Source organism: Gopherus evgoodei, chromosome 6 (genome assembly GCF_007399415.2).
Source record: "Gopherus evgoodei ecotype Sinaloan lineage chromosome 6, rGopEvg1_v1.p, whole genome shotgun sequence".
In the NCBI taxonomy this organism is placed as follows: Eukaryota; Metazoa; Chordata; order Testudines; family Testudinidae; genus Gopherus; species Gopherus evgoodei.
Genome location: NC_044327.1, coordinates 51005947 through 51030646, shown reverse-complemented (window position 1 = coordinate 51030646; position 24700 = coordinate 51005947). Strand labels below are relative to the sequence as shown.

The 24700-nt window shown below is 38.7% G+C and overlaps 1 protein-coding gene across 2 annotated transcripts in view; it reads left to right on the top strand.

The window, feature by feature from the left end:
* Positions 1-24700, top strand: part of LOC115653150 (hippocampus abundant transcript-like protein 1) — a 52906-nt gene that overhangs the window by 13652 nt on the left and 14554 nt on the right. For both annotated transcript variants that reach the window (XM_030565959.1, XM_030565960.1), the window contains exons 2-7: positions 7942-8037; positions 12616-12678; positions 14980-15107; positions 16202-16316; positions 20741-20959; positions 22232-22345. In XM_030565959.1, coding sequence (XP_030421819.1) covers positions 7942-8037; positions 12616-12678; positions 14980-15107; positions 16202-16316; positions 20741-20959; positions 22232-22345 — 735 coding nt within the window. The remainder of the gene's footprint in view (positions 1-7941; positions 8038-12615; positions 12679-14979; positions 15108-16201; positions 16317-20740; positions 20960-22231; positions 22346-24700) is intronic.

Below are 24700 nucleotides of genomic sequence, written 5' to 3'. Positions count from 1 at the left end.
ACGTAGAGACTGTCCGGTTTGGCCAATGTACATGGCAGAGGGGCATTGCTGGCACATGATAGCTTATATCACATTGGGAGATGCGCAGGTGAATGAGCCCGTGATGGCGTGGCTGGTGTGATTAGGTCCTATGATGGTATCCCCTGAATAGATATGTGGACAGAGTTGGCATGGGGCTTTGTTGCAAGGATAGGTTCTTGGGTTAGTGTTTTTGTTGTGTGGTTGCTGGCAAGTATTTGCTTCAGGTTTGGGGGCTGTCTAAGCAAGGACTGGCCTGTCTCCCTAGATCTGTGAGAGTGATGGACGATCCCCCATTTACATTAATTCTTACAGGGAAATTGGATTCGCTTAACGTCATTTCACTTAAAGTAGCATTTTTCAGGAACCAAACTACAATTTTAAGTGAGGAGTTACTGTAAATTTTTTCTTTTAATCAGATTAAATTATTACCAGCCACTCCCATTCCCCCTCTTCTTAGCTGTGGATAATTGACTGAATCCTTATACGTGTTTTAGTGGAAGTGAGCCTTCATCTCGATTTAAGTTAAGATATGTTAGTTTCTTTGTGGAACACCATCCCTTTTCTGATCCACATATAAGGGCACAGTGGAATAAGATAAAATTCTAGTATCTGAATTACTCAGCTCAGAGAGATACATTCATTGATATTTAACTTCACAGCTATTTGGTTAGCTGAATCCACAAGTTCATCTGTTGAAACAGGAAGAAATTGTAAACTGAAGAGACATAATAACCATGGAACAAGGGATGCTGGGGTTTGAAAGTGCAGTCAAACTGCATGGCTCCAGGCTTAAGGAGCTTTTGGCAACTTTGCAGAAGCCTGGACTCCACTGAAGAAGTCTAAAGAGGTTGTAAAGAGTACTGGATATTTATTAAAATAAACTAAAACAAAGGGAATTTCAAGGTGACCTCCCCCTTCCCCTTGTTTCTTTCTTGTTAGGGATGCAAAACTAAGTATTCAAGAAGTTTTCTCCTGTAGTATACACAGACAAGTTAGAAATGTATCTTCTGTTTTGTTAAATGTAAGCTAATGTTGGTGTATGCAATGAAACAGGAAGTGGAACATGGCAGTTAGCGTGGGAGATCTTGACTTTAGGAATTTTGGTAATATCGTATTAATTCTAGTTTCTCTTCTGTTTAGAGCAACTGCATATACAACTATTGGTTCTGTACCAAAATAGGTACGGGGAAGTGTTTGTAAAGCTTAGTTAACTGAATAATTTGGATGAAGGCGCATAAAATTAAAATCTTTAAAATGGTAAGATTTAGTGACACAAGCACAAGCTGGGTGTTTTGATTTGTTAAAAAAAAAATAAAGCATCTTGAAACTAAAAATACAGAGTAGGTGATTAGAGTATTTGAAGCAGTGCTGTGAGTTGCTACTCTGATGATTACAGCAGTATGGATACAGGAGAGGTGAGAGATCATCCATAAAGGTAAAAAGCTACACCTTAAGAAATCCCTTAACTGTCAAATTCCTCGCTTTATTTTCTTAACAGCACATTATCAGTTCACTTAATTTAGGCAATGTGTTCTTTTGAAAGACATAACAAATAGTGCATGAATACAATGTCTACATCAGTGGAAATATATAACCACTCTTAGCTGGTACCAAATGTCGCAATACGTTCTATTATTGTCTGGGAAAGAATGCTCAGGAGAGGGAGGAAAAAAAACTTAAGTTCCTGCAAATGTCAATTAAGATTCATAGGGTAAGTCTACACTATGGGATTATTCCGATTTTACATAAACCGGTTTTATAAAACAGATTGTATAAAGACGAGTGCACGCGGCCACACTAAGCACATTAATTCGGCAGTGTGCATCCATGGTCCGAGGCTAGCGTCGATTTCCGGAGCATTGCACTGTGGGGTAGCTATTCTGTAGCTATCCCATAGTTCCCGCAGTCTACCCCATCCCTTAGAATTCTGCATTGAGAGCCCAGTGGCTGATGGGGCAAAAATCATTGTCGCAGGTGGTTCTGGGTAAATGTCGTCAGTCATTCCTCCGGGAAAGCAATGACAGACAATCATTTTGGGCTCTTTTTCCCTGGATTGCCCTGGCAGACGCCATAGCACGGCAACCATGGAGCCAGTTCAGCTTTTTTTTTTTTTTACGGTCACCGTATGTGTACTAGATGCCGCGGACAGAGGCGATACTCCAGTGCTACACAGCAGCATTCATTTGCTTTTGCCTGATAGCAGAGACGGTTACCAGTCGTTCTGTATCTGCTGCCGGTGTAAATTGGCAATGAGATGACGGTTATCTGTTTTTCTGTACTGTCCGCTGCTATCATTGGTGCCCCTGGCTGAGATCTGCCGGGGGCGCAAAAGCAAAACTGGGAATGACTCCGCGAGTCAGTCCCTCCTTTATGGTTTCTAAAAATAGTCAGTCCTGCCTAGAATATGGGGCAAGTGTACTAGAGAAGCAGTGTATCAGAGAGCACAGCTGCTCCGTGTCAGATCCTGCAGAAATGATGAGCTACATGCCATTCATGGAGTGGTGCCCCTGAAACAACCCCACCCGTTGCTTCCCTCTCCCCCCAACTTTCCTGGGCTATCGTGGCAGTGTCCCCCCCCCCCATTTGTGTCATGAAGTTATAAAGAATGCAGAAATAAGAAACAGTGATTTGTTAGTGAGATAAAATGAGGAGGAGGCAGCCTCCAGGTGCTATGACAGTCCAGGCAGGACATTAAGCGGTGCGGAGGAGAGGAGCCCAGGATCCCGCTGCTATGCTAGTCCAGGCAGTACAGAATCTTTTCCTTACACAGGAAAGGGAGGGGGCTGATGGAGCTCAGCCCCCAGTTGCTATGATGAGGACGGTTACCAGCCATTCTGTCCCATCTACTGGGAATGACCAGAAATCATTCCTATTTTTACCCAGGCGCCCCCGGCCGACCTCACCTGAGGCAAGCGAGGAGCACTCACGGGCTGATGGTGACGACAGATATCAGTCATATTGTACCGTCTGCCACCAGGGAGGGGAGAGGAGCGGATACTGCTCTTCACTGCTGCAGTATCGCGTCTACCAGCAGCATTCAGTAGACATAGGGTGACATTGAAAGAAGTCAAGAAATGATTTCTTTCCCTTTTCTTTCACATGGGGGAGGGGGGAGTAAATTGACGATCTATTCCCTGAACCACGCCGGACAATGTGTTTGAACCTACAGGCATTGGGAGCTCAGCCAAGAATGCAAATACTTTTCGGAGACTACTGGGGACTGTGAGATAGCTGGAGTCCTCAGTACCCCCTCCCTTCCTCCATGAGCGTCCATTTGAGTCTCTGGCTTCCTGTTACATTTGTCATGCAGCACTGTGTAGCCTGTAGATTTTTTTTTTTTTAAACGCTTTGGCATTTCGTCTTCTGTAACGGAGCTCTGATAGAACAGGTTTGTTTCCCCATACAGCAATCAGATCCAGTATCTCCCATACGGTCCATGCTGGAGCTCTTTTTGGATTTGGGACTGCATTGCCACCTGTGCTGATCAGAGCTCCACGCTGGGCAAACAGGAAATGAAAATCAAAATTTTGCGGAGCTTTTCCAGTTTCCCTGGCCACTGCATCCGAGTTGAGAGTGCTGTTCAGAGCGGTCACAGTGGTGCATTGTGGGATACCGCCTGGAGGCCAGTACCGTCGATTTGCGGCCACACTAACCCTAATCCAATATGGTAATACCTATTTTAGCGCTACTCCTCTTGTTGGGGAGGAGTACAGAAACTGATTTAAAGAGCCCTTTATATCGATATGAAGGGCCTCGTGTGGACGGGTATAGCGTTAAATCGGTTTAACGCTGCTAAAATCGGTTTAAACGTGTAGTGTAGACCAAGCCATAGACTAAATTCAGTTAATGTTTTTTTACTGTTCAGTATAGATGCCCACATTTGAGTGGCGAGTGTGATGAAAATAAAATGGTTTTGGTTGAACTAAAAGCATCTAATCAAATGATGCCATGCATGGGAAAGGTGCACTGAAGGAGTACAGCACCTAGTACTCTGGGGCCCTGATCCTGATGGAATCGTTTGGCACTAACATAATACAAATGAAATAACATTGGAAAGGGACACTTAAGGCTTTTGGCATGGGAAACATGAGAGGCAGGTTTTTTTAATGGAATAAGCACATTAGCTAGACAATTCAATTAAGATAAGTAAAATGGTTAACAATATTGATACTTAAATTTGCGTTATTATATTGCAAAGTTAAATTTTAATGTGTGAAAATTGGTTCGAAAAGAGTTAATGTGTAAATGGTTGCGATGAGGCTGTCTGAGGGACAAATGCTGCCAAAACGGGAGCCTGTAACTTTGATCGAGGAGTTAAAGAAAGTGAAGCATGTTATCAGACTTACCATGCTATAGTACTTTTTCAGAGAAATACTAAAAACATAACCCTCAAAAAGGCTAAAAGTATGGTATTTGAACCACTAATAAAAAGAGCTTTCTCTTCTCCTACGTGTTCTTGAAATTACAAATTATGCTCTTCCTCTTATACAATATAAGTCTTAACAAGCTAGATTTATCCTCTATAAGATTTCATTGGGAGTCTAGGGAACAGGTTTGTTCATGTTGAACAGCTATGTTCTGGTTGAAAATATTTTTGATGGCATTCTTGGAATGCAGCACTCAGGTCACAGGCAACACATTACAATGAATGTTTTGTGAATTTACTGTCCTCTTTCACAGACAGAAATTTAACTTTGGAGAAGAGAGGAAACGGAACATAGAGAGAAGTGTGGTGGAATGGAGCTTTGCTTTTGTTTCTGATATTTTAAACATCTTTGATAGGTTAGGATTTCTTAATTTTGCCCAACAATGCTGACTGGCAAATAACTTTAGTAATTGGTTCATTGTTAGATATTAATGAGAGAGGGGGATTTTGTGTGATGTACATGTACTTTTCATCTTCACTGATTTTTGCAGCTATGTGCTTTGACTAATGCAATTTGTTGAAAGATGGTTTGGTTTATCTTTATCATAGCACTTGTCGTAAACTTTCTCTGCATAAATTCCAATAACTTATACAAGAAATATGAATCGTGATATGGCAGGAAAATACTATATCTGAACTTTCTTCATGTCACTAGGAACATTAAATTTTTAACGTTAACTCTTAAAAATGTTCTGATGGAAACAAGGAAAATAATCTACTCTATGGTTCAGATGATTATCCAGATCACTGATTGTTCCAGTGCCACACTTAAGTTCATGTGTTCTTCCTCATCTGCTGCTAAAACACAATGTTCTGGTTTTCCTTCAAAATTTGGAGATGAGGAGCCTGTCCTTTTATCTTCCAGTTTCAAGAATCCTGAAGCTCTGTTACATTTTGAAGCACTTAACCATTTGTCCTACTTACGTCTGTCTCAGCCTACTTCTCATTTTTTAAACTGGGTTACACAAATTGTCTCATTCTGTTGCAACATACTAGAGCTATATGTTTCACTATTTTGAGTACTACTACGGTGCTTCTCCTTTTTGGGGAAGTTCTCCTTTTAGAGGTCTTGTTAAACTCAATGTTCGGGGAGGGGGAGTTCCTCTGAACTATTGCAATTCTGAGTCCTGTAGGGAATTTCCAAGACACGGCTTGGAAGTATCTTGACTGTGGCAAGAAAGAGATGAAAACTTTCTCCCTTTGTGTAATGGAAATGCTTTGTGATGTGGCATATTCATTTTACTACACTTAAAATATTTAACTTAATGCAGACAACTACTGTGTACATTTTCAGTATAACCACTTGAAGACCCAGTCCTGAAAACACTTAGGCACATCTTAACTGTTCTACCATGAGTAGTCCCACTGATTTAAATGGAAGTGCTTGTGGTGGTAAAGTTAATCATATGCAGCAGCGATTGCAGGATTGGCATTTAAGAGACTGCGGCTGCGGGAAGTCTGAGTATAAAGTTGTGGATTATGTATATAATTTATCAGAGTACCTTATTTCAGAGCTGGATGTCTGATTTTTGCCTGCATTAATCTGTTTTGACAGATACAGAACTTAATTTGTTGTGTATATGTGCTTTTGGGAGAAGAGGTATGCAGCAGCAAACAAAAATAATTTAATAACATCTGATGGTCAGGTTAGCAATTACTGTAGATTTATATACTTAGTGTCTACTCTAGGGAATTCTTTTAAAATCCCACCCATGGCATGGTTCTTCTGAATAGAATGTTTAAGTGAACTAACATGGTAATAAAAATGCCTTGTTATAGGCCCTGATTAAAGCACATTTACAATCACAAGGTTCCCCTGGTATATCAAAGCCATTGAGCTGAGGAGGAACAGTAAGTCCATAACTGTATTATGTGTGTTCATCATAAGTGCTCTGTAAACATGAGTTAACGAAGCCTTAAAACACCCCCTCTGTGGTAGGTACTTGAACTGTTTTACAGATGTTATAGTTAAGGCAGGGGGACCACAGAGGGGAAGGAGTCTGTATCAGAGCCAGTAGAGCAATGAGTTCCTGGGTCTCCAATCCTTTGAGACTCTAGTTCTCTTGACAGAGTTTTAAACCTTTTTATGACCATATGATTAAAATTGGAGAGAGTCGTCTTTGGAGCTTATTTAAAGATATGAGGTAAATTGTTCCAAGTTGAAAAATTATATATCGAAATAGTGAGCCAGAAAAAAACTCAAATCACATGTTCAAATTTGTTGAGATTGAGAACTTCAATGCATTTATTCAACATGGAATATAGTAATCTTTCTATATGTAGCAAAGCGCAGGTTGTAATTTAGTGCCTTTAATACCATGGAGCTGAATATATCAAAAGGAAAACTATATGAGAGAAATTTAAAGGTCTACATATAGCATGTCATGTTGCTGTTTATGATGAAATCAGCTGATAAAGATCTATGTTGGTCATTTCTATGAACATATGCAAGACTTGAAAAATCACCTACTTGGATGGACAGCTCTGCCTGTTTTGTTTAGGGTGCCGAAGCCATCAACTTCTGGCAGAACTTAAGCTTGCATTTATTTTTGTCATTTTTCTGTCCATTAGGCATGTGTTGCTCTGCAGTGTTGCCTTTCTGATTCTGAAGATAGGCTACTGTAGTGCCTCTGCTGCTCAAACTTTCCTAAGTAGCTTGTAAGAATGATTAGTTTCACTTGGGCAGAACAAAAACCACTGGACAGTGGTGAAACTGAAGGGAGAAATTAATTTTGCTGCTGCTTAGTAACCTACAAGAAGAGATGGGAGATGGAGTTATTCACAGGGAAAGACCCTCCAAAAAAGGAGACTGGAGGTGAGATAGAGTAGTAGAAACTTTTCTCTTGATTCAGAGGAAGGTTAAGAGTGGGGAGATGTTTCTTCTAATCAGCTGGAGGTTGGGGAAGCCGGTCTTCAGATATGAAAGAGTAACTCCTGAGGAAGGTTCATGGGCAGTACTCTTAGACCAGTGGTTCTCAAACTATTTACCACGCGCCCCGCAATGTGTTATGTGGGCCGCATCCAATACTACCCCTATGGCCCTGAGGATGTCACATGGGCTGCAGCCATGCCAACTGGACCGCAGGTTGAGAACCACTGTCTTAGACAACTCTAAGAGACTTCCTCCTTCTCTGAGGGTGGGAGCTTGGCTTCTTCCTAGGGCATTGTCCCCAGACCTCATTGTTGGATCTGCTCATTCCGCTCCACAAATCATTCATACTGCCTATAGCTGTTAGGTTTGGAAAGCTAAAGCAGCGTATCAAATGGGGAATGGCTGGTGGCTTGAGTGATTGGGAGGGAAGGTTTTTTATGTTGATGTGATCAATTTCTCTTACCCTGGTTACTTGGCTCATTCAGATCACCTTTAAAGTGTTTGGGTTTTTTAAATTGTAGGTCACCTTGAAAGCTTATTACTGTTTCAAAATGTTATGTAAATTGAGGAGTCACTTCAAAAGATATCCATTATTCATATTTAAATACCCCTTTATTTTTAGCAACAAGGTATTGGTCGACCAAGTGTGTACCATGCTGTCGTGGTCATATTCCTGGAATTCTTTGCCTGGGGACTGTTGACAACTCCCATGCTAAAAGTAAGTATTGCCAATCTGTTTCTCTTTCCCTATAATAATGTCACAGCTCAATTTGTTTACTTTGGAGATCCTATTCATACTGTCTGGGGGCTCTGGTTTTAAATGAGTTTTATTTTATTCCCCAGTGTCTTAATAAAGCAGTTTGAGGTCTCTCTCTTTGCTTATATCAAGCCATCATGATTTGTACAGTTGGTATTCTGCTAAATGGGACCACAGCTGGACTGTCAGAGGGACTGCAAGTTTGATCTGAAATTCATTTAGAGCACCTACAGTGCTGCATCTTAAGTCAGTGTTGTCAGAGTCTCATTTTTTATAAGAACAAAAAGTATTTAAAAGAACAATTAACTGAAAATATAAAGACTTGAGTGTATGCTTTATTTGCCTATTATAACCATTTAATTATGGGCAGGGAAGATTATAATTTTTGCTGCAATGTGGACTGTTTGTGTTATCAACATAAAATTTGCAGTAAAATTTATTAAAGATCTTCATGTTAGAAATAGATTTTACAGCTGCTTAAACCCTTATAGAAGGCAGGTACTCTCCAGATGGCTAGATCATTTAAAGGATTGGCAATAGGATATGGAGTCTTCAGGTTAGAGATGTAAATTCATTCCATATTAAGACCACCTAAGGGCTGGTCTACACTGAGGACTTATAGTGGCATAACTACTATCTCTGATGGGGTCTGAAAAATCCACATGCTGAGGTATGTGGTGTGGCTATTGTTACTTAACTCCTGCTGTAGACAGTGCTATGTTGATAGAACATTTCTTCCTGTGACCTAGCTACTGTCTGTCCGGGAGGTGGATTAATTACAGTGATGGGAGAACCCTTTTGTGACTGTAGTGCAGAGGTTCTCAAACTAGGGGTTGGGACCTATCAGGGGGTTGCGAGATTATTACATAAGGGGTCGCGAGCTGCCAGCTTCCACCTCAAACCGTGCTTTGCCTCCAGCATTTATAATGGTGTTAAATATAAAAAAGTATTTTTAATTTATATGGGGGGGGGTCGCACTGAGAGGCTTGCTATGTGAAAGGGGTCACCAGTACAAAAACTTGAGAACCCCTGCTGTAGTGAGTGTCTACGCTAAAGTGCTACAGCAATGCACTGTAGTGTTTTACATGTAGATATGCTCTGAATTATCAAACGGCCTCTTAGTGACAAAGAGATGCTGGTATCTCGGTCTTGTTTCTCAGTGAAGTGTCCATATAACATCTTGGTCGTCTTTCAACAGATTCAGGATTCAAAGAGGCATGAAAACCAACATTACTTTGTTCCCTAGGAGGGTCCCCCCAAGAATGGTGGTGGTGCATATTGTCATGACAGTGAAATGAAACTTTTTATTTGATAACTTTTGTTATACTGGCTCTTTAGATAGAGGGCTTAGGTTTCCAGTCCTGTTACTCTCAATGTAACTAAATTAACTTTTAACGATATTAACAACAAAAAGCTACCTATGTCTGGATGGGACATCAAGTCCAGCCGCCTGTGCTGAGGCAGGACCAAGTAAACTAGGGGATCGGGACCCCTCCGGGGATGGTGAGGTTATTACATGGGAGATCGTGAGCTGTCAGCCTCCACCCCAAACCCCACTTTTTCTCCAGCATTTATAATGGTGTTAAATATATTTAAAAGTGTTTAATTTATTAGGGAGGTCACACTCAGAGGCTTGCTGTGTGAAAGGGGTTGCCAGTAAAAAAGTTTGAGACCCGCTGACCTACACCATCCCTGACACCTGTTTGTCCTGTCAATTTTTAATCACCTCCAATGGTGGGGATTCCACAGCCTTCCTTGGAAGCCTATTCCAGAGTTTAACTCCCTTTATAGTTAGTTTTTTCCTAACAGCTAACCTAAATTCCCCCTGATGTAAATAAAGCCCATTACTTCTTGTCCTACCTTCAGTGCACATGGATAATAATTGATCAGTCCTCTCTATAACAGCTCTTAACATATTTAAAGCCTGTTGTCATTGCCCTCCCTCAGTTTTCTTTTCTCAAGGCTAAACACCCCCCTCCCCCCCCTTTTTTTTTTAAACCTCTCCTCATGTTCAGGTTTTCTAATTTTTTTCTCATGTTTGTTGTTCTCCACTGGACTCTCTCCAATTTGTTCACATCTTTCCTAAAGTGTGGTGCCCAAAACTGGACTCCAGCTGAGGCTTTATTGAGGCTAAGTAGAGTGGGACAATTACCTCCCATGTTTTATAATACTCCTACTAATGCATCCCAGAATATTATCCTTTTCCCAACTGCATTGTTGACTCATATTGTGATCCACTATAACCCCAAGATCTTTTTTTGCAATACTACTAACTGGCAATCCCCCATTTTGTAGCTGTGCATTTGACGTTTCTTTCCGAGTTGTAGTGCTTGCATTTATCTGTATTGAATTTAATTTTGTTAGTGTCAGACCAATTCTCCAATTCCTCAAGGTCAGTTTGAATTCTAATCCTGTACTCCAAAGTGTTTGCAACCCCTCCCAGTTTAGGATCATCTGCAGATTTTATAAGAATACTCTCTACTCCATTATTCAAGTTATTTATGAAAATATTGAAAGTTGCAGACCCCTACTGGATGCTATTAAGTATCCCCTCCCTGTGTTGCAGCAGAACATGATAATTGCTTGTTGAGTGTGGTCTTTCAACTAGTTATGCACCCACCTTTTAGTAATTCCATCTAGATTGCATATCCCTAGTTTGCTTTCTAGAATGTCATGTGGGACTGTCAGAAGCCTTACTAGAATGAAGATAAATCATGTCTACAGCCTCCCCAGTAGGCCAATATCTCTGTCAGTGAAAAGAGATTGGTTTGGCATGATTTCTTCCTGACAAATCTATGCTGGATATTCTTTATAATCTTCTTATCCTCTAGATACTTATGAATTGATTGCTTAATAATTTGTTCCAGTATCTTTCCAGATATCAAATTTAGGCTGACTGGTTATAATTCTCTGGGTTCTCTCCCCCCCCCCCTTTTTAAAAGATAGCTACTTTGTACCTCCAGTCCTCTCAGTCATCAACCGTCCTCCATGAGTTATGTTAGAAAGAATCCCATAGATTTAGTAAAATCAAAGTGTTTTTTAAAACATCTAATTTACTTTCTACAGTTTTCTACCAAAACCAACTAAATATAAGAAAAGTAGTTGATACAGAAGCCTGGGACTTCCATCAGAGTGGTGATGGCTTCATAGGAAAAAAAGCTGAGATTCTCTGTTTAAAGACAATTATTTGATTTCTACTTTTGCTGGGCTTCTTCCTTTATTTTTATGACAAGAGAGACTTGCAAGAAGTTAGGATCTTTTTAAAAGCTGATCTGCTGTCCCTCTTGTCCACCTGGAGTCCTAATTTTCTGTTTTGTGAATTAAAATCAGAAACTGATGAAAAGTTGATTTAAATAGCCGTGATAATAAAAAAGGAGACACATGAAAAACATAATCCTATCAGCAAAATTATCTCTAGAAAGAAAGCTATTAATGTTGCATAAACTGTGGCATAATGCTGTTTTTTGGTGTGTCATGTTTCTTCATATCAGTAGTTTTCAATATACATATAAATAACTTTTATGGATGTTGCCAACCCTGGTATAGAAATATACGGATACATTTTATTTGAGATTTTGTGAAGATCTTGGAAAATTATGCTGGTTTAAACAAGTAACATTCAGTTCTATTCCTAACACTAATCCATAAAACTTTTATATACACTTGTCTCCTAATAGACAAAGCTAAGTTACAGCAATTGATAAAATGCCTCACGGGTAATATTCTAACAAGCTTCTTCACATCTCATTAGAGTTTACTGGACTAGTTCAAGGGCAGGCATGTGATTGTTAATGTGCTTTAATCAGGGACTATAACAAAAATCCACTTGGTATGTAAAGAATGATTGGTTTATGCATAATTATACTAGTAACCTTAGATTTTTTTTTTCCCCCTTGAGCAACAGCTTCTATCTGCATAACTGTTAGAGACCCAACAGGCTCTGTACTCATTGCAGTATAGTTCGCTATACAATTGTAGATGTTTTTCTCACTAAGTTACTAATTTTTCAACATCCTTTCAAATAGTTTGTCATCCTGCCAATAAGAATAATTATAATCAAATTAGACTGAAAATCGTGTTCACCTATATAGCAGTGCTTTGGCCAATTATTCAGGTATAACTGTACTATGTATTTTGGTGTAACTATACTGGTATACTAGTGTGAACCCCTATTTGGGCACACTTATTCCAGGATAAGAGTGGCTTTTTTTCCTTGGTGTAGTTTAAATCCCTTCCCATACAGCATGAGCTAAATAGAAGAAAAACACTTTTATCCTTGAATAGGTGACAGCTCAAGGATTATATGACTAGAAATGTATTAGCTTAAATTCACATCTTATTTTACACCAATTTATTCCTGTAGACAAGTCCTATGAGTTCCTCTGTGAGTCTGATAAACTTTTAACAAGGCTTGATGAAGTTGTGTTTGTCCCCTCCTTGTTAGTGAGAGAGGATTGTTTTTGTCATCATTTTTCTTTTCCCTTATTTTGTTTCTTAATTCACACACAGCCTACATTTTAACATGTTCTTTCTCTTTAGGTCTTACATGAAACATTTCCTCAGCATACATTTCTAATGAATGGTCTTATTCAGGGTGTTAAGGTAAGACTCTGAAATAGACAGTTGAACATAATCTTTTTGTGCTTATGAGTTACGAAGATGTCCATGTTTCAGTCACCTTTTTCACTTCATTTTTTATTGTAACGTCTAGAATGCTTGGAATTGAAATAGATGTCTAAACCAGTTTTTTTTCCTCATCCGTAAATATTTTTTACAAGTTTATGCATCAGTTCGAAGGTGTTTGTGTTTGTTTTTAATTAACATTTGAAGCATTTTCTGGAAACTTAAACACCGTTTTTGGTTTTTTTTGCAAACAGAGGTGGTACGTTTAACAATCTTGACTAGAACCATTTTCATATTTCCAGTCTTAGTATCTATGCCCTTATTTTTCAAATCTTGAATTAATAAACAGTGCTAGCATGTGACAGATATTTTCATTTCTCCCCCCTATTACTTCTTCTGTCTCAGGTAAACCAGCATCTCATATTTTTTTTTAAAGAAATGTACACAAGAATGGCCATATTGGGTCAGACCAATGGTCCATCTAGCCCAGTATCCTGTATTCTGACAGTGGCCAGTGCCAGATGATTCAGAAGGAATGAAGAGAAAAGGGCAATTATTGAGTGATCTGTCCCTTCTTGTATACTCCCAGCTTCTGGCAGTCAGAGGCTTAAGGATACCCAAAGCTTGGGGTTGAGTCCCAGTCATCTTGGCTAATAGCCAGGGCCCTACCAAATTCATGGTCCATTTTGTCAATTTCACAGTCATAGGATTTTTAAAATTGTAAATTTCATGATTTCAGATCTTTAGATCTGAAATGTCAGTATTGTAACTGTAGGGGTCCTGACCCAAAAAGGGGCTGTGTGTGTGGGGGGGAGGGGGGGTAGAGGGGTCGCAAGGTTATTGTGGTACTGTCACCCTTACTTCTGCGCTGCTGCTGGCAGTGGCACTGCCTTCAGAGCTAGGTAGCCCCCCCACCACACACAAACCCTTTTTGGGTTGGGATCCCCAGTTTGAGAAACTCTGGTCTCCGCCCATAAAATCTGTATAGTATAGTGTAAAAGTACACAAAAGACCAGATTTCATGGTCCGTGATGTGTTTTTTCACACCCAGGAATTCGGTAGGGCCCTACTGATAGTCATTGAGGGACTTACCTTCCATGAATGAATGTAATTCCTGGTGTCGAAGGCGGCTACAGGATTTTCTGTCTCTAGATTTGAGCGTGCAATTTTTCGCTTGTTCTTTTAGAAGGCTGAAATGTTTAGTTTTTCCATTTGCAAACACTAACTTTTCACATGCCCATGACTCCATTACATGTTTTTGAATTGTAGACTTTCTAAAGTATTATATCAGAGTGCATTCATTTTTCTGCCATTAAGATATAATTAATTGAATCATGCTTGGACCTAAAAGCACTGACACGCTACCCTTTGTTTAAAAAGACCCAGAAAAACACAAAACAATTGACAAAGAAAAAAGATTACAGATACAAAACATAATTCTGTTAACGTATTCTACTACAGAAAACATCAAGTAGCAAAATACAGATTGGCCGTGTTTCAAAAAGTAAATCCACCACTTCTGTCCTGTGACATCTCAAAGAAATCAAGAGGAAATTAGTCCTATGTGGTTTTTATAGTGAAATTAAACTGTTTTGAATAAGAACTAAATGAAAACTGGTGTTCTTAGTTGTTGTGCTTTCTCCCTACTCCAGGATATTTTCCCCAAATTAAATAACATTAGAAGAAGAAAATGAATCCTTTTAAGTACTGTAGACTTTTTTTCTTTATCAAGGGTTTTATTGATAGTTGCAAAGGTGCTAATCCTGTGTTTGTATATCTGAGGTCTTTGTCAAGTATTTGATATTTTACCCAATTGTGTGTAAAGTGAAGGAATCCTAGCTAGAATATCAGTTAGTCTGAAATAGCTGAGGGGTTTAAGCACCTAGCAAATAATAAAGATTGGTACAAAGCCAGGGGAAAGGTTGTTCCGTTGCCTAACCAGTTCCAGGCACTAGACCAACCTTGTTATGATGGCACAAAGAGTTGAATAATTGAGTTGAGAAGAATTAGTGGAAGAATATAGTTTTATAAGTGTCTGTAGCTGCAATAAGCTTTATTTTTATGTAGGTTTTGTTGAAGGTTTATATCCCTGTCTTATAAATTAAATAAAACCTAAACCACTTGATCATTAGCTGTGAAGTTTCCTACAACTATGTGCTATGAATCAAAGCACAAATTCAATCAGTTCCATTTAAATTGTAGTTTTACAAAAAACCTTTTTATGCCTCAAAATACATTTACAAATCTTCTTTTCCTTTTTTTTTTTCTTTTCTCTTACAGGGTTTTTTATCCTTTATGAGTGCTCCATTAATAGGTGCTCTCTCTGATGTGTGGGGAAGAAAGTCTTTTCTTCTTGTTACAGTTTTCTTCACATGTGTTCCAATTCCATTAATGAGGATAAGTCCATGGTAAGTGGTACAGCAGGGGGCTGTGGTGAACTCAATTGCAGGCAGATTGGTGTTTGGAAAAGAAGGATAATTAGGCAAGAAGAAAATGATTTACTTCTCAAGATGTGATTAAATCATCCTGGCACTTCTTTGTTCATGTTCTAAACATTGATTTTGTGTATAGGGGTGTTAAAGAAGCAATGTTTCCTGTAAACTGATTTAGTGACTATGTACACACACATCTAGCAGTAATTGCTAAAAATGCTTAGAATGCATTACATAACTGCACTACACAATTTTCAACACTATGCTCTACTACATTTTTCCTTTCTGAGACTTCTATGGAAATGTAAAGTATATTTAGTATGTTGGTTATTAGTACAAGCCAAATAAATATCTCATGGTAGTAGTTCTAAATGGGTGAATCATAGAGTGAAGTATAAAATGCAGAACATTTTTTGCATCTGATTATAGAGCTCCGACATTTTGATTGTATTGCCTTGTTTTCCCTTTCCCTTTATTTGCTGTATTTTGGGGAAGCAAAGATATTAAGAGAACTTGCTACACCTGCTGACTGTTTTAGAGCCTGAAATCATGCTTTCAATTTTGAAAGCGTCTAACTTTAACACATGGGGATTAACTACCACTAACTCACTGAAAGGTGACTGCAGAGTAATTTGTTTTCAGAAAAACTTTTCCACTTTAGAGCAACTGTGGATTGTTAAGTTTTTACAGTTCTACTTCACAACCAAAATTCATCATAGCCTATATTGCTCTTTTCCTTGACAGTTTGATAACTTTATGGGAATCATTATCCTTCATTAGAGGTCAGTCAGAAATTGGGAGTTTCTTTTCATAATTCTCTAGAAAAAGAAAATGCTGCTGTTTTCATTAAATCAATATATTTTGATGTTTGACAGCGTCGTTGGCACTTATTTTACAATATATGTTGTTAATCTATAGACTGATTAATGTTATGGATACCTATATTTTAAATTATATATAAAGTTGTTCTAGACTAAATATTAACAAATATTTTCATGGCATAAACAGCGTGTTTTTTGTAGTAGAAGATAAATAGAAGGTATTTTCTAACTGTCTTTTTCACTTTTTAGGTGGTATTTTGCTATGATTTCAGTATCTGGAGTCTTTTCTGTTACCTTCTCTGTAATATTTGCATATGTAGCAGACATAACACAAGAACATGAGAGAAGTACTGCCTATGGACTGGTAAGATGTATATAAAAATTTTGAATTCTCGTACACTAAAGCATTATCAGTAGACCTGTTTTTAGGGCACTGATTTCTAACCTATGGCCCTTGAGGGAGATTGTATCAAGAAGAAAACTTGTATTTAATTATATATAGAAAATATGTTTCTTGATCCATTCCTTGTGACATTAAAATTTGAAATATTTGAATCAGCCCTTTTACTACAGCGTGAAGAGTGGTACAGTGGTTAGACTAGCATAGACTTGGAAGATCTCTGTTCAGGTCCTGCAACTTCCTCAGTGACTTTGCGCAAGTCAAATTAGCCTCTTTGCCCCTTGTGTAAAAAGAAGTTAATACTCGTCTCAACAGGGGTGTTGTGAGGATGAATCTATTAAAGGTTGTGAGGCACTCAGATACTACAGTATAGGGAGTATGTACGTATATAACTTATAGGTAAATAGTTGATAGCAGTGCTTCCTCCTAGGAGTATCTCTAAATGATGGTCCCTTCTTTAATGCTCAGCAACTCACCAACTAAGTTAATGCTTGAAAGGTTAACGTTGACTCTGAATTTCTTGGCAACTGTTTTTACTAAGGATTTTTACCCTTTAATTACTGACATGACTGCTCACTCTTAACTTTGCCTTCATGAAGCTTTTTATGGGAACTGTACCAAAAGAATTTAATGCATGAACTTGCTGTGTAAAAACTATCTAAGCCGCATGTCTGCAGTGAACTTTGCAGGCTAACATAACCATGAGGTATCTGTATTAATTCTATAAAACAAGTTGATTTTTCTTTGTTTCTGTAAACTTAATTCTTACTGTTTGCATCATGCAGTGACATAATTGTATTTTCTGTTTTTAACGTGGACTAACCATGTTTATCCTCTTCCTTGGTGTAAAAGGAGCCTTGGCATCCAAGTGTAGGCTTCCTCTTATGCATTTAGGCAAGTGCCTGTGCCAAGAATCTTCAACCTGATCCAGCTTTCAGTGGGCCCATTCCTAGTGGCTTGGGCAGGAGCATGACCAATTTCTTCCCCTCCATTTCTTTGTGATGCTGCCAGCGTCTTTCATTGAGATTCCTAATAAGTATCTTGCTCAGGATAACATCATGTGCCACTTGAGCCAATAAGTGAGTTTTGCCTTTTTGGGAAGGAAGGAAAGGTGCTTTGATTCAGTCTCCCTTGTGAAATGAGACTGCTTATTTTGGAGTTGGACAAGAGTGTAGATCAAGAGCTTAATGACATGACTGCTACAGCTGCAGTCAATCGATGGACTCAAGCCAAATGGCCTTTGGTTTGTTTTTTTTTAAAGAGAGAGAGAGAGAGAGTGAGTGCAGACCAGGTGATCTTTGAGGGTCCTCAAATTCTGGAACTTGCTTCTGCCTTGGTCTTAAATAGCCTGAATTTGATTACTTTCTTAGAATACTGTAAAAGCCACTTGTTTGAGGTTTTGTTGGAGGGTGGGTGGGCTTCTGTTTAATTTGGTGTTGCTGTCTGGCAAAGCCACAGATCTATCAGAAATGTTCTAGTAATTTCAGCTGTTAGCAGAACCTTAATGATTAAACGAAGAAAATTTCCCTGCCCTCCTCACATTTGTTCAGGAAAAACTGTACATGTATTTAAAAAAAAATTCAGGAATGGAGGTGATGTAGGGTAAGTTCAGCGTCTTTTTTGAATAATTGAACTGGCATGGAATTCAAGAGCATAAGTAGCTACAGAAATGCTACTTCCATAAACTGCATTATTCCTCCTCCGCCCCCCCACCCCCAAATCAATTAGCTGCTTTGAACTATTGAGTCTGTTTTTGGAGGCAACATTGGCCTTTTTTCCAGACAGTGCTAGTATAATCCACATTCATGTGGTGCAGCACCTTGTAACAAATCTGTCTGTGTTTGTGACCTAACAGAATGGTCTGACTGGGAAACTTCCATTGCAGCTTATTTTGGGGGATAAAATGTATGTTTCCTTAATCTTTTTAAACGAATCATTTTCCTATTCTCCCTTTTTAATAGGGAACCTCTTCTGAGGGCACATCATCAAACAATCCCTCTCTTGTCTGGTTAACAGTGTGTAACTCTTTTAAAATTGAAAGTGAACATTAGCTGCTGCTTAATTCTTTGGCAACAGTAACTCATTGGAGCAGAGATGTACAGGGAGGGGCTGAGCACCTATTTCCTGTTACTTTATTAATGCATTTGCATTAGGAAATCCTTCAATAATAATAGTATACTTCTGCTTCTGAAAAACAGTAACTTCCTTAAACATGTCACAAAGTATCTTCTCAGTATTTTGGCATAAAGTTCCAAGAAAGTAGAAATCATAGCAAAAGAAGTTCTCTTCAGTAGTTTGGACATTGGGTAAAAGTGAATGGCTTGAGCAAGAAATTCAACTGTATAGATAAATTGTGTTAGTTTACTGAATTGAATGCAAACAGTTTGGAGCTTCATATATTTGGCAGGTAGACACCTCTTTTCAATTATTTGCATCTCTGCATCATGATATATGCCTTAAAGATGGGTTTAGGTCATGTAGCTGTTGGCCACAAGTGTTGTCGTCATCCTTCTCAAATAACAAGAAGCCTTCTAGTACTTCATTTGCAGTAGCCTTTTCTGGTCAACTAGAATTTAAACTATTTTAGCTACTTGGAAGCAGCTACTCTCTACTAGTTGAATCTGAGTAGAGAAAATTTGTCTATTTCCTTCAAAGCTACCAGTGTAGGTAGATACTTGCATAGCTCAAGATTGGAGGTGAGTATAATGGGCCTTCAAACTTAATCATTTCTCCCTTCATCCCTACACTAAGAGAGTCTGTTTCAAGGTTAATATTAGTTCAGGACTCTAGTCCCTGGCATGTTGTACCATATTCTCTTACTTTTCAGCTGTTGAAAGATCAGCTAGAAAGACCAAACGAGAAGTCCCAGGAATAAAAATGCTCAAGTGTCCATCTGGCAGTGATGGGAACAAAAGACTTAGCTGTAAAATCAGCACAGGCGTAATGAAAGAGAGAAAATAATAGATTAGAAAGTTGATGGTTCTTTCCTGGCTCATTTTATTAATCATAGTTGAAAAGGACTAATACTATTAAATTGCGCAAATATATGTGATATAGTTATAAGTCAGGGATCATTTCCCTTTCTTAGGCCGTCAAAAAAATAAAATAAAACCCTCTTAGAAGTCCTCAGTACAATTTTCTAGAAAGAAATAGAATCTAAGATGAGATAAATTGTTCTAGTAGGATAATGCATTTTTCTAATCAATCTTATTACTGTACATAAGTGTGGTAAGTTGTGTTTTTTATGTTTCTGTGACTTCCAGAATATGTAAAATTAAGGTTCTAGCCCTCATGGTTATAACGGTAACAATTCTAAATATAACTACTATGCATTGTCTTCCTGAGTGCCCAGCTCTCAAAACTTCCAGGTCTTCATCTTCCCGCTGCACCAGCTTCTACAGTTATGTTAAATTCAGTTATACAATGCCTCATTTTCAGTATGCTCTAGAATTGGTATTAACACAGCACAAGGTATTAGTTGTATTCATTTTCATATTTTATTGAAGGAAAACTTCAATATTTGAGTGTTCTTGTGCCTACCAAAGAGCTACCAGTTTGCCACAGAAATAAAGGGGTTTTGTTGTGGGTTCAGCTTGCCACAGAGTAAGCAGCATGGTGTTAAATATCATAACTGATAACTTTTAATCAGAAGAAATCCCTTAATTGGCATAAGAAAAACACTACTTTTACTGTAAACATACTGTAAGCCTAAAATCATGAACTTTGTTAATTTAGGATTTGAATTAGATATATAAACTACTGCGTTTGAGTTAGTGTGACTGCCCTAGAGAAATTGGTACCCATCTTTTAGCGCTGGTGCATGTGCACCATTAAGTGCTGTCAGCCATCAACAGATTTTCATAAAACGATGAAAGTGCCTGAGCCCTGTTTGTCTAGTGTTTAGAGTGATGCGCATGTAGTCCTGCTGTACAAAGAGCACAAGTTCTGAGTGTAGACAAGGCCTTGCATAACACATTCTGATATCACAATTATCCCAAAATGTGGATGCTTGATTTCAAAAAGTTTTAAAGCAGTTTAAGTTGTGCATATTGACTAGGGCTGGCTCAATTTTTTCCCTTGCATTTTCAGTTAAATTAGAACTCCTGTGTAAAGTGTCTATCTTCCTTGAAAACTTTTGATTTTTTTTTCTATTGGAAAATTGAATTTTTGGATGAAAATCGAAGTTTTTCAACTGGAAACTTTCCAGGTTTTGGTTCTAGAAAATGGAGGTTTTCATTCTTTTTATCCTACCCATTTTCTGGCCAGCTGTAATTTTTTGTAAATGAAGTACCTGTATTTTCAAAACCACTGAAAATTCCTTTGTTAATCTTAATTGTATGCTGTAGTAGTAAAATCAATTTAACTTATAAAATTGTTTTTATGCTTAGGTTTCCGCCACCTTTGCAGCAAGTTTGGTAACTAGTCCTGCCATTGGAGCATACCTGTCTGCCAGCAAAGGAGATAACCTTGTAGTACTAGTGGCCACAGTGGTGGCTGTCCTGGATATCTGTTTCATCCTATTAGCTGTACCAGAATCTCTACCTGAAAAAATGAGACCTGCTTCATGGGGAGCCCCTATATCTTGGGAACAAGCAGATCCTTTTGCAGTAAGATACATATTTTTATGAATATTTTAAAATAGTTGTTATTACATCTTTTTAATCAACAGGAATAATTTAATTGTATTGGTAAATTAGTCATTAACCTAATGCACATTAATCTTTACACCTCTTTTGCAAAAGAGGTGTAAACTATAATGAAAATAATCATGTTGGATATTCATGCGTTTGGAAGCTGTTACATATACTGGTAGTACAGTGGAGGTAGAAAATCTTAAGGAAATCTCCACCCTCTGGACTCATTTAACACATTGTTATGGAAAGGAAAATGTTTGAATTCTTATGTTGCTGTGTACTCACTTTAAAAAATAAATTGATGCAACCTTTTTACACTAATTGTATGCCTCTTGCTTTCATAAGGATGCTGATTTCTATAGGTGAATTCATACACTACTGATTTAAAAAGTGAATTGTTCTTAATGAAATCACCCTGCTGGAGTTGCTCTAAAGAAACTGCATTATAAATGTTGAGGGATGAGTGATATGCTTGGAAAAACTGCAGCAAGGGGACTTGGTTTCCACAGTTTATTAATAGTTTTTCAAAATATGATACAGTATTATCAGAAATGAGCAAGTATAAGAAAGATACAAGAAATAGGAGTACTTTTGTGATATGGCAAGTTGAACCTACAGAATAGTAAGTAAGATCTGTGCTGATCACTAGCAGTAGTCCCTTTAATAGCGTTCACGTGGTAAATGCTTAAACTTGGAGTAATTCATGACGATAGTAATAATGTGTATGTATGATTAACTAGCTTTAAGGTTTGATAGTCTGACTCTGTGTCGAAATTTAATGGACAACATGGATGGATAAGACCCAAAATTTATATTAGGCTATATGAAAAACTAATAATGGGAATATTTTCATAATATTTTAATTTAAGGAAAATCTTTTAAATTTACATTAACTGTTTCTTTGCCAGTCCCTTCCCTTAGCCATTGCAATATTATACTAGTGCAGGATGACAAAGTGACTCTAACTAGCCTGTTCCTGTTGCCCGTGGTGAATAAAGTGTAAAGTAAGCAAACAAATGACGAGAATCAAGTTAAAATTCTTTCGTGATATGTTAGACAAGTAACGAAACCTGCTTTTAAATAACTTTTACTGTAATAGTGACCCTTTAACTGTTCTATAGAATTTCGTTCACTTTGGATTAGTAATGGAACATTTAAGGGAACTACTGTTTTTATCCCTTTGTACAAAGAGTTTTCAGAGTAGTTCAGTTTGGCTCATGTTTCCTTCTCTTCTCTTTGTGATAGTCTTTGAAGAAAGTTGGAAAAGATTCCACAGTCCTCCTGATCTGTATCACAGTATTTCTGTCCTACCTTCCTGAGGCTGGCCAGTATTCTAGCTTTTTTCTCTATTTGCGACAGGTAAGTAACTGAAGAATGCATGTCATGTTTTCAGAGTCTGTCAAGATACACTTCAATCAGGATTGCCAGAGTTCTGTTTCTAGATTTATATTCCATTTGGGGAACTATGTCTTTAAAGCATCATATGTACATAAACTATGAAACCATTGTACTTCGTATATAACAATTACAAGATTTCCTTGAGGGAAAGTATTCTTGCTATTATTGTAAAACTATTGCTAAAACTTTTTGTAGGTTTCAGTGATCTAAAGACTTTTTTTTTTTCCCTAAACTTTTCAAGTGCATGGCCTAATTCTGAAGTAGTGCTGGAAAGGTCTTACTGAAGTTTAGTTTTAATTTAATATTGAACCATTGCTTACTGTATTTGCTTCTAGAATAGCACTGTTTTTAATGAAAAGAAGCTAAATAAGGAATTGCTCCTCCTTTGTTGCTTTTCCCCTCCTCTTTGAGTAATAAAAGATCCTATTCTTAAAGTGCATTTATGTTCCTAGTGTTATGCATAGCTGCTTGGGGATGGCTGAATATTCTAGCCTGCCTCTCAGTATAAGTTTACTTTTTCAGTAGAGAAACAGCAAGAACAGAGATTTTCTTTTAAAGCTGAAAGCACTGAAAATATGAGAACATAGTCAATTGGACTAGGTGAGTCAGGGAAATGATTATTAATCTTTACATAGCACAATGACTCTTTCTAGTGCATTAGATGAAAGTTCACAACTCAATTATACACTTAAGAATAATCAGTCTGTTTCTTTCAAGTGTGCTTTTTTTCCACAAATCTGAAATCTTAAACATGCAACATAATTTCGTGGGTTTTCCTAATCATGTCTATTTAATATGAATGCCAAGCACCCTTTCTGTAAAGTGAATGTAATTGTGTGCATTTATAAGCAGTTTGTCAAACGTTCTTGCATTTGATAGACAACACGGTAGAGAAATTATGGGTGATAGAACATAAAAACAAAGTGAGTAATATTATGATACTTTTATGTTGAGTGGAGGAGTAAATGGCATAGAAGTGGTGGTCAATGATGAAAAGTGAGGTAAAATGAAATTTTAAGTCACAGAGGTGTGAGAGTGAGTGTAATGCATAGGAAGAAAGATGCTGGAAGCGTAGGGAGTGGTATTAAATGGAGATGACAAAGGGAGTAATAAAGTCAGAATGGTGGGCAGATGATTGGTAAGGCTGCGATTTAGTCACTGAGGACACGGAAGTCACAGAATCTGCAGCTCCCCCGCTGCTCCCCGCCCCCATGGGTGGTGGGGGGATCCACCGTTCCCCACCGCCGTGGGGGACCCTGCAGCAGGGGGAACCCCCACTGTGAGCATCAGAGGGAGACCCATGTCACTCCCCATCCCTCTGGGCGACGGGGACCCGGCGATAGGAGGGAATCCCCATTGCTCAAGGCTGCTGTGGGCGGTAGGGTGTGCCTGCAACACTCCCCACTACCCTGGGTGGCAGAGGACCCTGCAGCAGAGGGAATCTCTGCTGCTTATGGCTGTCCCAGGCAGCAGGCAGGATCCCCACTGCTCCTCCCATGCACCGCTTGCGGCAGGGGGGTTCACAGAACTTCCAGCCCCTGTGGGTGACAAGAGGGGCCCCCGCCGCCACCAGCTACTGTTGGCGGCAGATGGGATCCCCGCCACCACGAGTCCCTCTTGCTGCTCCCAGATGCTGGAGGTGGCAGGGGGACCTGGCAGCTTGTAGCCGCAGCGATGGGACCCCGGAGCTCTCAGCTCCCCCTCGTCTACCCATCTTGTCTTGGGTATTTTTAGTAAAAGTCAGGGGCAGATCACAGTTCCCATGAATTTTCATTACCCGTGACCTGTCCCTGACTTTTTTACTAAAAATATCCATGACAAAAACTTAATTTATGTTGCAAGATGCGGAGGCAACACAAAATGCCCCAGAGGACAGAATTGTGCAGAGGCGGAGGAAGCAGCAAAAGAATCCATTCGGGGTAACAGAGGAGCAGTCAGCAAAGCAGGAAGAGAATCCAGTCACAGAAATCCATGGAAAAGATAGTCTCAAGAAGTGCTTCGCTGATTAAATTAAATGAATGAAGGAGAATCAGTGTAAAGTGACTCTTGAAACTTGGAGAAGTCATTGTTGCCTTTTAGTGGGGGAACTGCCATGGTGGGAAGGATAAAGCCAGATTTGATTGAGGACAGAGCTGGAGGAGAAATTGGTAAGGAACAGCGAATAGTCTGCTCAGGAGCTTGGATATAGAGGGAAGGGAAAGGGAGATGAGATAGAAGTGGGGTCAAGTGAGGATTTCTTTAAGATAACAGGAAGCAGGAGTACTTGGAGGCAGAGGGGAAGCAGACTGAGTACCATGAATAAGAGTCAAAGGTGGT